General features: G+C 47.4%; 1 protein-coding gene across 1 annotated transcript in view; it reads left to right on the plus strand.

Annotated features, from left to right (window-relative positions):
• VPS35L (VPS35 endosomal protein sorting factor like) overlaps nucleotides 1–15,581 on the plus strand; it is a 102,938-nt gene that overhangs the window by 82,138 nt on the left and 5,219 nt on the right. Inside the window, exons 28-29 of the mRNA XM_045542709.1 lie at nucleotides 7,336–7,501; nucleotides 13,284–13,402. Coding sequence (XP_045398665.1) covers nucleotides 7,336–7,501; nucleotides 13,284–13,402 — 285 coding nt within the window. The remainder of the gene's footprint in view (nucleotides 1–7,335; nucleotides 7,502–13,283; nucleotides 13,403–15,581) is intronic.

Raw genomic sequence — 15,581 nt, forward strand, 5'->3', positions numbered from 1 at the left:
TGAATTTGGGTGAGAGAAAAAAAAAGACATCTTTGTTTTCATAAACCTCAGAGTAGAACTTACCTTTCACTCAATTATGAATCACAGGCAACAAGCCACAGTAGTAGTAGCACTAGCTGGGACTTCGTCACCAAAAGACATCAACAAATATGTTCATATCACATTTTAGGTATGAAAGATATTTCAGAAGATTGTTTATGTTCTTCTTTTTCTTCTTTTTTTTTTTTTTTCTTTTATTTTTCCCACCCCCTATGTTCTTCTTTCTTTAAAAAGCACAGTAGTTTATTGGGCCCACAGTAGTTTATTTGGGCCATTCATTCATTTGCAAGAAGCAATAGATTACAATATCACAAATGCACTGAAAAAAATATTTCGACAACTATATTTTAGTGTAATTGGTTTTCTTTGCAGTCTTAATATGTTTTATTTTCTGCATTAAAAATAGTATTCTAAGGAGTCCTTAGGCTCCACCTTCCTCCTGCAGGGTCCATGGAACAAAACAGGCAAAGACCCCGTGGTAGAGCCGAATGTGCATAGGAACCCCAAGCACTTGTTTAAATACAGATTCCCAGGGCCCCTCCCAAAGAGTCTCTCTCAGTAGGTTGAAATGGGCCTGTAAATTGGCATTTTTGAGAGCCCCCTCAGCGATTCAGGTGTAAGTGGTCCTAAGGACCATACTTAGAGAAACGTCACCCTGAACTTGGGCCATGAAAGTGACTCAACTCGCACAGGTGCAGGGTTCTTTTTTGGGGTGATAAGAAATGTTCCAGAATTGATTGTGGTGATGTGATGATTATACAACTCTGTAAATACGCTAACAATCACTGAATTGTGCATATCAAACGGGTGTATTGTTTGGCTTGTGAATTATGTCTCAGTAAAGCTGAGAAAACAAAAAGTGACTCAGCTCCCAACTCTCCCTTTTCAGATTCCAAGTTCTCAAGAGAGAGGGTGGGTGGTCAGGAGGCCGGGCTCAGGGGCTGCAGACGTGGCTGCGGGATGGGGGCCTCGCCTTCTCCTGTGAGCAGGGTGGGTGGCGCCCCAAGACAGGGCACTGCAGAGGCCGCTGGGAAAAGCTGCAGAGGCATCTGCTGGCGTTCCTTTGCGTGACACTTGACTTCAGAGCTTTCAGATGCCCACGTTAGTACTTTACAATCAGTTTCTCTCCTCTTCGGATGGTCTAATTATAGCAAAACAATAAAAGAAAATCAGGGTTTTGAATGAGGCGGTTGATAGAAGTCATTGATCACTGATTAATTGGGATGTGTTTACCGTCTGCAAGTTAAAAATCACTGGAGCCTTTTCGAAAAGCCGCCTCCTCGGAGTCAGAAACTTGCATTCAGTCCTGACCCGAGGATTTCATAGCTCTGGGACCTTGGAAGAGTTTCGTAACTTCTCAGAGACTCAGTTGTCACCTTTCTAAGATGTCATCAAAATGCCCACCTTGAGGGACTCCTGTGAGGACTGAATGAAAAGATAGCTGTGCAGGCGCTTTGTAAACCGGCAGCTCTGTCTCTGGGGTTACCGACTGGTGGCCGGAGGGCGGAATCCTGCTGGTAGACACGCTTGTTGGTCACGTCATGGTGGGGAACATTTGCAACGAGTGTCCCCCATTTAAAAATTGGTAGATCACAGAAAAACCCCGACTTGCAGCTACCCTTGACAAATCACGACCTGTCACATGGGGCCAGAGTTCTGTGACCCGGTCATTTGGCTGCAGCTGGCATGTGCCTCTCTCCAGTTCCCCTGGGCACCTGCAGACCCATTAAACCCATTTCTGTTGCCTTCCTGGCCCCTTAGGCATTTGTGGGACTGGCCCCTGCTCTCAACAGATTTTAGTTACTGTTCCTGGTAGCATCGCTCATGCTTTTGCTGGGGTCTAGTGGTGATATTGAGATGAAGGATAGCGACAGGGCCTGCCACCTCACTAGGTACCCTGTGCCGTGCTACAGCCCTTCCTCGGCAGTCTCTGGGGATTCCCCTTGAAGCCCTACAAGGTAGGAATCACTGCACCTTTTTCCCTTAGGGAAACCTAGAGCTGGAGAGCCCATGCAGCCTGCCTGAGACTGCACAGCTAGTAGGTAGCAGGGCTGTGCTGCTCCAGAGCCTGTCTTGCATGAGCTGAGCCTGAACGTTCGCAGTGTGCCTTATTTGTTCAAGGTCGTTGAGCGTTAACAACCTTGTATCCCTCCGTGTGAGATGCAGCATCAGTAATCACTCTGCAGGTGCTGTAGGACGTTGAGCCCAAAAAGCTAGTGCACGTCCAGGTGATCGGCTGGGCCACACCTGCGCCATTCCTGCTCTGACTCTATCTTAGCGTGAAGAAGACTGTCACATCCCACTGTTACCTGGTTCAAATTACTTGTTTCCTTTCAAGTCACAGCTTTTTATTTTTTGTTTTTGAAAATTTTTTTTATTGGGGTAAGAACGCTTAACATGAGATGAGATCTGCCCTTTTAACAAAGTTTAAGTGTACGATATTGTTGGCTATCTAGGTACAGTGTTATACAGCACATCTTTAGAGCTTACTCATCTTGCTGAATTGAAGCTTTATACCCATTGGCTAGCGATTCTCGATTTTCCCCTTGCCCCAGCCCCTGCAACCACCATGCCATTCTGATTCCATGAGTTTGACAATTACAGAGACCTCATATAAGTAAACTCATGCAGTATTTGTCTTTTTGTGACTGGCTTATTTCACTTAGCATAATGTCCTCAAGGTTCATCCATGTGGTTGCATATTGCAGAACTTCCTTCTCTTTAAAGGCTGAATAGTATTCCATTTTATGTGTAGGACACATTTGTTTATGCATGCATCTGTTAATGGACATATGGATTATTCCCACATCTTGGCTATTGTGAATAATGCTGCAGTAACATGGTAGGGCAGATACATCTTTGCGATAAAATAGCCTAGTTAGAAAAAGGATATATCATGGGAATGCAGATATACCCAGGAGATCATATGGTAGTTCTATTTTTAATTTTTTGAGCAAACTCCATACGGTTTTTCATGGCGCCTGCACCATTTTGCTTTCCTACCAACCATGTGCAAGGTTTTGTTTTTTTTGTTTTTTTTTGTAGAGACGGGATCTAACTATGTTGTCTAGGTTGTTTGGACTCCAGAGCTCAAGCAATCCTCCTGCCTCGGCCTCCCAGAGTGCTGGGATTACAGGTGTGAGCCACTGGCACCCAGCCTGCAAAGCTTTTTTAAAGAATGAGTTTCGAAAGCTTTGATTCATTTCATTTGTATAGAAAAGATTGAAGCCGTTTGAGACCAGACAGTCCCTGGCCTATTTTATTCATACTTAAAAATGCAGAACTAAACGTTCCACAGGATGGCTCTCTCTCCTCTGCAGACAGTGAATTTTTGGAGCATTTTGAAGCATTCTGCTTTGGTGTCAGTAGTTGTCAGCCTCTTGGGGGACTACTTTGCGGAATAAATGGTCTTCTATATAATTGAACTGATGCATTTCATGTAACAACATGTGGTAAGACAAATAAAGCAGAATTGACTGAACAAGTTCAGCGCCACAGTTTGCGAGGCCTAATTTTGATTCAGTTACAATATGCAGGAAATGGAAATGCTATTACTGTCCATTTTCTGGCACTAATCATCTAGGACGCAGCAGGGAGGTGTCGTTTCTCCTTGTCCTGGTGAAAAGGTCCAGCCATAAGCATAGCACGATGTCCAGGTGTTTCATTCATTCAGTCTATTCCACAAATATGTGTTGATCTGGGAATTGAGAAGTGAGCAAGAGAAACACGTCCTCCTACTCAGGAGGACAGGCTTAATGTTAACTAAATACACACTTAACTACAATTCCGTAAGTGCCAGCAAGAACTGCAGGGGCCTCTGAGAGCCTCCAATCTGAGAAGAAAAGAGTCAGGGGAGTGGGAGTTCCCTGAGAAAGTGCCATTTGAGCTGAGATCACAGGGAAGACTAGTAAGTAGTTAACTAGGTGCAGAGGGGGAGAGGAGAGGGCACAGCCTGGGTAAAGGCCTCGAGGCAGGAGGGAGCCCTGTGCACGGAGAGCCAGAAGAGAGCCGCAGTGACGGGCACACGGGGAGGGCATGCAGGATGCCCGGGAAGCTGGTGCGACAGACGGGGGCGAGAGAAGCAGCAGGCTGGTCCCTGACAGCCTCCCGCTAGAAGGTGATCCGTCCCCCCTGCCCTCCCAGCCCTCCCTTCCCCCCAGGGCCCCTTCTTTCCTGTCCTGCTCTTCCTCCTAGCCCACCTGTGTTCCAGCTCTTTTTCTTTTTTAAAATTTATTTTATTTTATTAATCTACTTTATTGAGATAAGTTCTCACTCCGTCGCCCAGGCTGGAGTGCCGTGGCGTCAGCCTAGCTCACAGCAACCTCAAACTCCTGGGCTCAAGCGATCCTCCTGCCTCAGCCTCCCGAGCAGCTGGGACTACAGGCGGGTGCCACCATGCCCAGCCTGGCTCCTTTTCTTAAGGGCTTTATTATTTGTTTAGCCAACACTCATATACCTCATAGGGATGAGCCAGCCAACAGTTCACAAACATTTACTCAAAACAAGCCTGTTATTATCATCCTCATTTCATAGAAGTGGAAACTGAGGCACAGAGAGGTGAGGGGTCACCAGCTACTAAGTGACAAGTCAGAGTCCAAGGCCAGGATGTCTGTGCTCAGCCACCATCGTCACTGCCCCCCATCTCGGCCTTCCTAGGAAGGTCGTCATTTCCAGGGTATTACTTCTCCCAAGGGAGTGGGGTTTAGCAGGATTCCTGCAGACCAGAGACCCAGAGGGAAATTGCTAACGGTGAGAGTCAGGTCCCCTCGCGGGCCAGGTGGGAGGGAAGTTTGAGCCCCTGCCAGGTGCCCTTTGGGAGCCCTCTTGTCAGCATTTGTTTGCTCTGCCTGGGAGAGGGTAGCCCTGCCAGGGACACGCAGGGAACACCTATTCCCACTGGAAGTGCCATCGGAATCTGGGATCTTTTTCTTCTTCTTTAAAACAAAAAAAAATCTGTCCGCCTTTCTTCAGTTGTTGGCATTGAACCATCAAAGTACAATTTTTTTGAAAAATGTCACAATCACTGAAGCATGGATATCACGTGGGAAATATTTTCCCTGTAGAGAAGGTTGGAAACAGTCTCTCACCCCTTTGGTTGTGAGCAAAAGCTCACAGAAATGGCTCGCTACAAACCCTTACTTACTTGTTCCACATTTTTGAAGGTGTGTTGCCTGCTCTCCCATAGGAGTTATGGCATTTGTGTTGAAATTAAGTTACTAGAACATTCAGATTGTTGTCTGTTCCCGAGGCAGATCCTTGGGATTTTAAATAAAATATATTTTTGAACATCCACATAGCAGAATAAAATAGCCTAGTCAGAAACAGCTGTTAGCAGAGGCAGGCAGTAAGTAGTCAGTTGCCAGCCGAGACCAGCTTTCAACGGAAGGCAGACCCACGGCATGGGCCGTTTCCCGCACGTGGTTTGCAGCATGCAGAATTCAGAGCATCAATGTCCTCTTTCTTGCCCATACCACGAGAGCAATTTCTGTAGATGTTAACAGCTCGTACAAAACATCTCACGCCATTCCGCCATCGTTCTCACCCACCGAAAGTATTACTGAGTTATAGACGCACCTCCATGTTAGATTAGGCTGATTTGAATTCCTACCCTCCTTGGTGATAATGCTTCTCATACTCCATGTTTGTATTCAAAATAGTTGACTCCGTGCATGCCTTCCCCTGATTCGCAAGCTCCGTGAAGTCAGAGACACGCCAAGGTCACCTGCAGAGATGAAAATGTAGTATGAACAGTTAGGAATGTCCCTTCTGGAGCCAGACTGCCAGGGCTTGAACCTTGGGTCCCCCAGGTACCAGCAGTGTGACCTTAGGCCACTTAACATCTCTGCGGCTCATATGCCATCTGTGAAATGGGGGTATCTTCCTGGGACATAGAAAAGCTATGGTAGCAGCTACAGATGCTAGCTATTGTCATTTGTTTTTGTTGCCACCTTAGTGCCTGGCACATAGAAGGTACTCAAAAGACGTAATCTTTGAACAGTATTTACCTGGGGCATGCCATGTGCCCAGAGCCATCCCATTGTGTTCCCCGAGGTTTCAATGACAGAATATGACGTGTGGCCAGCACACCTGGCAGTGTGTTGGCAAACACAACAGATAAGGTACCTGTCCTCTTGGAGATTACAGTCTAATATGAAAGAGAGAGAAACAGGTAAACCACGAGATTTGTTGGACATTCACTGAAGGAATAAGATTGTTTTGAGTGGCGAGAAGTGCTCTGAAGAAGATAGGACAGGATGTGATGTAAAGGGGGTGGGGGGACTCCCGGTGGGCCATCGTGGGAGACTTGTTGAGGAGTGGACATGTAAGTCCAGAACTGAAGGCCGTCTGGGAGCGAGTGCGGCCAAGCCCTGGGGGCCAAGACTGCGGTCAGAGAACAGGCCTGTGCCAGCACACACATTCCCTGGCCCCTGCCCTCCGCCCCGTGCCACCCTTCTGTCCTGCTCTGTGCCGGGGAGACTGGCCTCTGGGGACTTTGTCACCTGGCCCGCCTTCCTTCTGGTTCCCAGTTTGTTCAGCTGACAGGAGGCACCAGCAGCATTTCGGAGGGCGGGAGGGAGTGACGGAACGTGGAGGGGCTGCCTGGGCACGTGTCCTGCGTGGGACGGGAAGTCTTCGGAGCATTTTGAGCCGGGGAGAGCCCCGTAATTGCATTTACCTTTTTGGAACTGAATGGAAGCAGCTCGCTTTTTTATATCCCAGCGCTTTTCTTAGATTCAGTGTCGCATCCGAGAAACGCTGTTTGCTGTAAACTCTGCGACTATCTCTAGGGTTTTTCCTCTCCCGAGAGAGCGTCGTCCGTTTGGCTGTTGCTGTTGTTGAACGTCCTGGACAGTGAGGCTCTATTTAAAGTCGGTGCCTCGCGTGGTGACAGTGATCATTTGGGGGCTTATCCAGCGTGGGTGGCTTCTGCAGTTCCATCTGCCACGAGACCCACAATCTTGCTTTTGTAATTGGAGCAGGACTGACTTTTTTTTTTTTTTTTTTTCCACTGCCACCCACAGAAAAACAAGAGTAATTTTGGAAACAGGCCATTAAGCTGACAGGTAACTTTGCTTTCTCCTTCCTGGGACCCAAAACGGGAGGCTCTCAAACCTCCCACTCTCAGCTGACCAGTGGGAATCACGTCTTGTCATTTTCCTCTGTATGGGCCTCGCCTTTGTTAAGTAACTGGCACTTGAATTCCTCTACAGCTGCTGAAGGGAGGACTTGAGTGTCTATGTTGATTTTGTTTTTTTCCTCTTTAGGATTGTTTATCCTTTTTCGTTTCTCCACTAGGACCATCCTGAACACGGGGTCCTGTTTCTGGTTCGAGAGCTTCTCAACGTGATCCAGGACTACACCTGGGAGGACAACAGCGACGAGAAGATCCGCGTCTACACCTGCGTCTTGCACCTCCTCGCCGCCATGAGCCAGGAGACCTTTCTCTACCACATAGACAAAGGTAGCAGCGCCCCCTCCCACCCAACCGTGCCGCGCCTGGGTTTCACAAAAGGCAAATGGAATGTTGTCATTTTGTCGTTTGTTTATTTTCCGCTTGTGTTTTGGCCACCATGAACTTGTGATCCAGGCGTCACTAAGTTTACCTTGATCTAAGACATACCTGGGGCAGCTCTTAGAGTACAGACTCCGGAGCCCTCTCGTGCCCTCTTCTAAGTTAGAATCCCAAGGAAGAGGCCTGAGAATTTGTATCTTTAACAAGCACCTGAGATCATTTTGACTATCAGACCAGTTTAGGGACTCTTCCGGATCGGTGTGCTATGGAATAACCCAGAGCGATGGGTAAACATACACATGCGTGAGCTTCATGCCAGGCCTGTTCCTTACCACAGTCTCAGGCGGGCCCCCGGCACAAGTGTTTGTCACCTGCTCTTCAGGTGGTGGCAGGGTTTAGACAGCCCTTGGTTTGGGTGTTCTGGAGGAGGGAGGTGGCCTTTCCCCCCACCTGCTCCTAGCCATTTTGAACTTGCTGCTATAAGTTTGGGAGCAGCCTCCTCACGGAGCCACCCAGTTCCAGGCCTTCTCCCGCTGCGCCTAAGTGTTGTCCTGCTTGGCGGACACTCAGCTCTAATTTTTGGTTCTCCAAAAATGCCCTTGTTGTTAAAAGTGCTTTGGCCAGTAATTGCATCCCCTGCGGTTTAAACAACTGTCTCTAAACGTGGAAATTGCAGTGAACGAATTAGCAGTGCTAAGGGGTGGCCTTTTGTCATAGCTCTGCGTGGCTTTCTCTTGCTGGGATTTGGGGGCTGAGGATAAAGATGCTACTTGGGGAGGCTGGTTGATGTGAGAATGGTGGCTCCCTTGACCTGACCACCTACTATGTGCCAGGGACTGCAGCAGACTCTGCAGGCCTTTTTCTCCTTCAGTCCGTACGGCTTTGGGATGAGCACAGATATTCGTGTCCCCAAGAGGAGACCCAGAAGGACAATGTGATTTGCTCCAGGGCTTCCACCAGTTAGTGACGGAGCCTTTTAATCAAAGTATAGCGTGTAACATACGTATAATGAGCTGTCAAGCTCGGGGAAGTATCACAAAGTGAACACACCCAGATGACCACAGCCCAGATCAAGAAATAGAACCCTGCTGCTTCCCCAGAAATCCCCCAACAAGCCTGTTCCCTCAGTACCACCACCCTCCTCTCCCAAGGCACAACCACTCTCCTGACTTCTGGCATCATTGATTGGTTTGCTAGTTTTTGAATTTTATGTAAATGGAATCACATCACAAGCATTCTTTGGTCTCTGTGATGTCTTCCAGTGTGATGTCTGAGCCTCACCTGTGTTGGTTGTGCCTAGCTGTGGTTCATCCTTCTGCATCGCTGTGTGGTGTTCCACTGTGTGAATACCCCAGAAGTGGTTTGTTCCCTCATTTGCATTTTTCCAAGTCCAGCGTGGGACTATTATGAGTAGTGCCGCTGTGAACATTCGTGTGTGTGTTTCTTGGCGTGCATCTCTGTTGGCTGTCTGCCTTGGGTGAGGGTAGGATGGATTTGCTTATATTCTGCCTTGGTAGATACCGTCTCCCAGTTTTGCAAAATGGCTATACCAGTTGACATTCTCACCCAGCATGAATGAAGCTTCCATTTGGTCTGTTGGTATAGTCAGTCTTTTTCATGGTAGCCCTTCTGATGAGTGTAATTTGCATTTCTCTGATGGCTATTGAGTTTGAGCACTTTGTCCTGTAATTGATGGCATTTTTATCTCCTCTCTTGTGAATTGCACATCGTGAACAACAGAGAAAGTTTTGAGGACCGGACAGGGACATGGAGTGGGCCTGTCAGAAGAGCGTGCCTTGCGCTTTCCGCTGTACTCTTCCCCAAGCAGATTCGGTTAATCCTGCCTCTGAACAAGAGCGCCGCGGCACGCTGCCGGAGCCAGGTTGCTAGCAAAGGGAGCGAGGCTCCATTTCATGGGCAGGAGTCTAGTTTTCCAGCTTTTAAAGATGAGAACAGAAGGATGGGTTTTCTTTTTCTTCTTAGCCCAGCTGTGTTTACTTTGGATACACAACTGTGACCTGACAAGTGCCTTCGTGGAGAGTCCCAGAGGGCTGCGGGGGGCTCTGCGGAAATTGGGGGCTCCATTTTCCCGGCTCCCTTTCTTGTCCTAGGGAGCCTTTTAGGCACCACTGACACAGCTTAGAACTTCTGGAAAAGAAGGGTTAAATAATCTTTGCACTTAGGAAGGATGCCTCAGCCGCTCTCCTTCCTGATTAATAAAAAGAGAAGGCTCTGACATTACCGGGAGCAATAACTCCAGTACTTTCACGAGGGCTTGCGAGAGCATGCACGTGTTTGATGTGGAAGTGAAGAATATTCCTGGACAGTGAATGTGTATTTATTTAATGTGCAGATAGAGTGTATCTCTGTCGGGAGAGCACAGCCCAGGGTGCTTCCGTGAAGCCGAGACACAGCCCCCTTCGCTCTTCCACGTCACCTGCCAGGCCCCTTGAAGCGTTCGGGTTTGTGACCCGGGTCAGAAAGATGTGGAGATCATGGGCTATTTTTAGTGGCTATTTGCCAGGGACATTACCTCTGCCCCTGCGAGAGCCACGTCTGGACCCGCAGGTCCATTCTACACTCTGGCCTGACCAAATTACCCCCGATTCTCAAATCCACCCTTTTCTTTCTCCCTCTATGACCACCAAGTGTTAGCATGGAAGACTCACTTCCCCTCTCCCGACTGCTTTTTCCACTTTGTCTAGTGAATTTAACCTTTAGGGCTCAGCCTAGCTCTCACGGATTGCGGAATTCCATCCCAAGCCTAGACTTTTAGGATCCCATGACCGCCTCTGGTGCCCCTCCTGGCACTTAACACGTGCTGTTGCAATTGCCTGTTTGTGTGTTTGTGTCTCCTGGTAGACCGTGAGCTCCCGCATTTCTTTACATTCTTGCCAACACTTGTTTTCCATGTTTTGTTTAGTAATAGCCATCCTAATGGGTCTGAATGCTACTGGGCATTTTTAAGGCTTTTCACACCTATTTCACACTATTAGACTCCCACCAATGGTTTTCCCAGACCTATGTCAAAATCAGTTATCATCATTCTTTCTCACCTTTGTGATATAAGTGATTTTTTAAAAAAAGTTCCTTGGTTTTAGTTTTCTGTTCTTTGGTTCGTAGTGAAGTTGATTTTGGTCATAAAATTATAGGCCAGATAAAGACCTGGGCTTTTCTGAGTCTTCATGGCAAGTGTCTGTTGAATACGATCCTTGTTTCTGTAGCTCAAAGCCAGTGGTCCGGTGAATATTTCTGTTCAGACAGTGACAGCTCGTGACTTACACGACAACGAGCTGTCCACCATGGCGCGCCCTCACTCTCGGCCTCACCTGTCTGCAGGTGAAACTTCGTGCCATTTGTCCCTCACTTGTACAACTTCACAGGCTCTACTGCATTACTCATAAATACTGTCCCTTTTGAATTATGTGTATGCGAGAGTGTCCTTCCCACTTGTTCCTTAGAGACAGTGATGAATATTCTGTAAATGGGGCGAGAAAAGCACAACAAATGATATCCCAGCAGACAGGCTAAGCTGGATTTGGTTTATTAGAAACGGCCCTAAACCTCAAAACTGGATTAGTGCCGCGCGTGTGGCTGCCTGTGCTTAACCACACCCTCCCAGGGCACAGGCGTGGCCCTGGTTTATCAGACGTCACCGTACCTAGGACAACGGCCCAAGTTGTAGGAGAAGCAGCAAGAACTGCAACCCGCAGGAAGTGGGCCCTCTTCTTGACCACTCAGCGCTGTGGCGGCCCCCGGGATTCTGCACGTAGCGTGTGGGTTCAGAGGCTGAACTGGGCCCCCCGAGAGAGTGCTGCTTTCCCACCCAGGTAGAAATGACCACACTTGGGCACGTACAAGTCAGGGTTTGGGATTTGAGATGAAAGCAGCTGAGAAAGGATCCAACAGAAAAGAGGGAGGATGAGCTCATGAGAGCGTGGAGAGAAAGAATCGACTCTGTGAGGCAGGGCTGGGGGTTCCATGGTGGGCTCCAGGCCTTGCGGCAGGCCCTAGCCAAAAAAGAAAGAAAGAAAGTAAACAACTGAAGTGTCCCCAGTAGGGACCAACTAAATACATTCTGTTCCATCACATGATAGAATACTATTCAGCCATTACAAAAAAAACCCCAGATCTGTATACAGTCGTCTCCCCACATCTGCAGTTTCAGTTATCTATGGTCAACCATGGTCCAAAAATATTAAATAGAAAATCCCAGAAATAATTCATAAGTTTTTTTTTTTTTTTTTTTTTTTAAGACAGGATCTCACTCTGTCATCCAGACTGGAGTGCAGTGGTGCAATCACACACAGCTCACTGTAACCTTGAACTCCTGGGCTCAAGCCATCCTCCTGTCTAAGCCTCTTAAGTAGCTGAGACTACAGTCACATGCCACTGTGCCGGACTATTTATTTATTTATTCATTTATTTTTTAGAGACTGGGTCTTGCTACATTGCTTAGGCTGATCTCTAACTCCTGGCCTCAAGCAGTCCTCCCACCTTGGCCTCTCAAAGTCCTGAGATTACAAGCATGAGCCTCCCGGCCTTCCTAAGTTTTAAATTGCACACCATTCTGAGTAGCGTAAGAAAATCTCACTTTGTCCCACCCAGAACGCTAATCGTCCCCTTGGCCAGTGTATCCATGCTGTATATGCTACCCACCCGTTACTGTATAGGAAAAAGCATATCGTATTCAGGTTTTGATACTATCTGAGGTTTCAGGCACCCACTGGGGGCCTTAGAAACGTATCCCTCAGGATAAGAGGTGACTTATTTATGGAAATAGCTCCAAGATTTATGATTAAGTGAAAAAAGCAAAGTGCAAAGCAGCACACCGTGTAGTATCTCTTTCCTCACTCAGATCACGCTTTTTGTGAAGGTCAGTTGATAGGAAGGAAGTTGGGAAGGAGGGAGGGAGGGAGCTCAGACTCAGGCTGTCCTTGGCTGGACGGGTTTTACTCTGGGCAGTGGTTGTCACAGGACGAGACCAAGCAGAGCGTAGAGGACATTTTGGCAAGAGATATTGTCAAAGGGATCCAACTTTTGAGTGTTGGAATGGAGAATCTTTACAGTCCATCCAAGGCCAGTTTGAGGAGGGGGTGACAGGGCAGGCAGCTGGATGCAGTGGCTAAGAGCTTGGGCTTGGGAATCAGACTTCCCAGTTTAGGATCCTAGCTGGGACCACCTCCGAGCCTCATGTCCTTAAAAGAGAGATGTTACTATCTATTTCACATGTTGGTCATGGGGACTCTGCAGTAGTGACAGTAAAGCTCCTAGCTCAGTACCTCGCAGCTGCTCCGATGATCACTGTGATTATTAATGTCCCCGTCCGTCCATGGGCTGGAGGGGTACGTACAACTTCCATACCACTGGCTTAGACTAGCCTGCAGCCCAGACGGTGGTGGTGGGTTTTTTTTCCCCTCTTTTTCTTTTTTGTAGAGACTGGGGATCTCTATGTTGCCCAGGCTGCTCTCAAACTCCTGTCCTCAAGCGATCCTCCCACGTTGGCCTTCCAGAGTGCTGGGATTACAGGGGTGAGCCACTGTGCCTGGCCACAGGTGTTTTCTTTGTGATTCCCAAGGCCCCAAGCCCCGTGGGAAAGTTCAGCTACTTCCATTTGCCCTGCCATGATTTCCTGCCATCTGCTGACACCACATGACACGTGCCCGCCTCTCCCTGGCCAGGATGGCCAAGGGACTTCAGTCCGTCTCACTGTTCTTGTTTGTTCAATCAGTTGACTCCAACGACAGCCTCTATGGGGGAGACTCCAAGTTCCTGGCAGAAAACAACAAGCTGTGTGAGACTGTGATGGCTCAGATCCTAGAGCATCTGAAAACCCTGGCCAAGGATGAGGTAAGTGCCCTCTGCCCGTCCCCTGCCGGCCACTTGCTCTGAAAGCATGAGTTTCCAGGGTGGTTTGACGTTGCTTCACTCTAGAAAGGAAATTATTAAATATGTCATGTGCTTAGTAATGTGTTTCTGTGCAGACCGTTTATCGAGTGCTTCAGAGCCTTCACTCCTGCTGTGTTCTCTGCCCAGAATGTAGCTGCCCCAGGGCTTCCCCTGGCTCTTTCTTCCTGTCATTCCAGTCTCAGCTCAAAAGACCTCCTCAGAGAGGCCTTTTTTTTTTTTTCCCAGCATATTATGGGGTTATAAAAGTTTGGGTTATGTATATTGCCCATGCCCCCCGCCCCCGAGTCAGAGCTTCAAGCGTGTCCATTCCCCAGTGCGCATTTGCACTCATTGTGTAGGTATACACCCATCCCCCCCCCCACATCTGCCTGACACCCAATTGGTGTTATTCCCAAATGTGCACTTAGGTGTTGATCGGTGAAACCAATTTGCTGGTGAGTACATGTGGTGCTTATTTTTCCATTCTTGGGATACTTCACTTAGTAGAATGGGCTCCAACTCTATCCAGGAGAACATAAGAGATTCTATATCACCGTTATTTCTTATAGCTGAGTAATACTCCATGGTATACATATACTGCATTTTACTAATCCACTCATGTATTCATGGGCATTTGGGTTGTTTCCACATCTTTGTAAGTTGTGCTGCTATAAACATTCGGGTGCAGATGTCTTTTTTATAGAATGTCTTTTGTTCTTTTGGGTAGATGCCCAATAATGGGATTGCTGGATCAAATGGTAGGTCTACTTGTATCTGTTTAAGGTATCTCCATATTGCTTTCCCACAGGGGTTGCACTAGTTTGCAGTCCCACCAGCAGTGTATGAGTGTTCCTGTCTCTCTGCATCTACGCCAACATGTATTGTTTTGGGACTTTTTGATAAAGGCCATTCTCACTGGAGTTAAGTGATATCTCATTGTGGTTTTGATTTGCATTTCCCTGATTAGAGATGTTGAGCATTTTTTCATATGTTTGTTGGCCATTCTTCTATCTTCTTTTGAAAAATTTCTATTCATGTCCTTTGCCCACTTTTTGATAGGGTTGTTTGATTTTTTTCTTGCTGATTTTCCTGAGTTCTAAATAGATTCTAGTTATCAGTCCTTTCTTGGATGTGTAGCATGCAAAAATTTTTTCGCATTCCGTAGGTTGTCTGTTTGCTCTTGTGACTGTTTCTTTGGCTGTGCAGAAGCTTTTTCATTTAATCAGGTCCCATTTATTTATTTATTTTTGTTGTTGCTGTGATTGCCTTTGGGGTCTTCATAAATTCTTTGCCTACACCAATGTCTGTAGAGTCTTTCCCACATTTTCTTCTAGAATTCTAATAGTTTCACACCTAAGGCTTAAGTCTGTTATCCACCATGATTTGATTTTTGTGAGAGGTGAAAGGTGTGGGTCCTGTTTCAGTCTTCTACATGTGGCTATCCAGTTTTCCCAGCACCACTTATTGAATAAGGATTCTTTTCCCCAGAGTATGTTTTTGTTTGCTTTGTCAAAGATTAGATGGCTATATGAGGATGGTTTTATGTCTGGATTTTCTGTTCTGTTCCACTGGTGTGTGTCCCTGCACTTGTGCCAATACCATGCAGTTTTAATAACCACAGCCTTGTAGTATAGTTTGAAGTCTGGTAAATTAATACCTCCCATTTTGTTCTTATTGCCTAAAATTGCTTTAGCTAAACGGGGTCTTCTCTGGTTCCACACAAAGCGTAAAATTATTTTTTCTCTATCTGTGAAGAATGATGTTGGTAATTTAATAGGGATTGCATTGAAAGAGAGGCCTTCTTGAACCCCTTCTCAGTAGCTACCTCCTGCCTGCATGCCTCCCCTGACTTGTCCCTGTAGCACCTGATCCCAGCCTGAGTTGTTCTGTGTGTTTGTCTGCTGGGCTCCATGGGAACAGGGACTTACTTTCATGAGTCTTAAAGACCTGCTGTGCCCAAACGACCAACCTGAGACAGGGTCTCTGGGATCCACCTGTCACTCACCACCCCAACCCAGCCCACCTCACGCAGAGCCTGGCATACAGCAGGTGCTCCACCAGTGCATGGTGAATGACAGCATGGCTTGTTTACAACTTGGCTCTTTCAGTGCCCACAACAGCCCTGTGAGGTGTCGGTGCT

Source organism: Lemur catta, chromosome 2, assembly GCF_020740605.2.
Source record: "Lemur catta isolate mLemCat1 chromosome 2, mLemCat1.pri, whole genome shotgun sequence".
NCBI lineage: Eukaryota > Metazoa > Chordata > Mammalia > Primates > Lemuridae > Lemur > Lemur catta.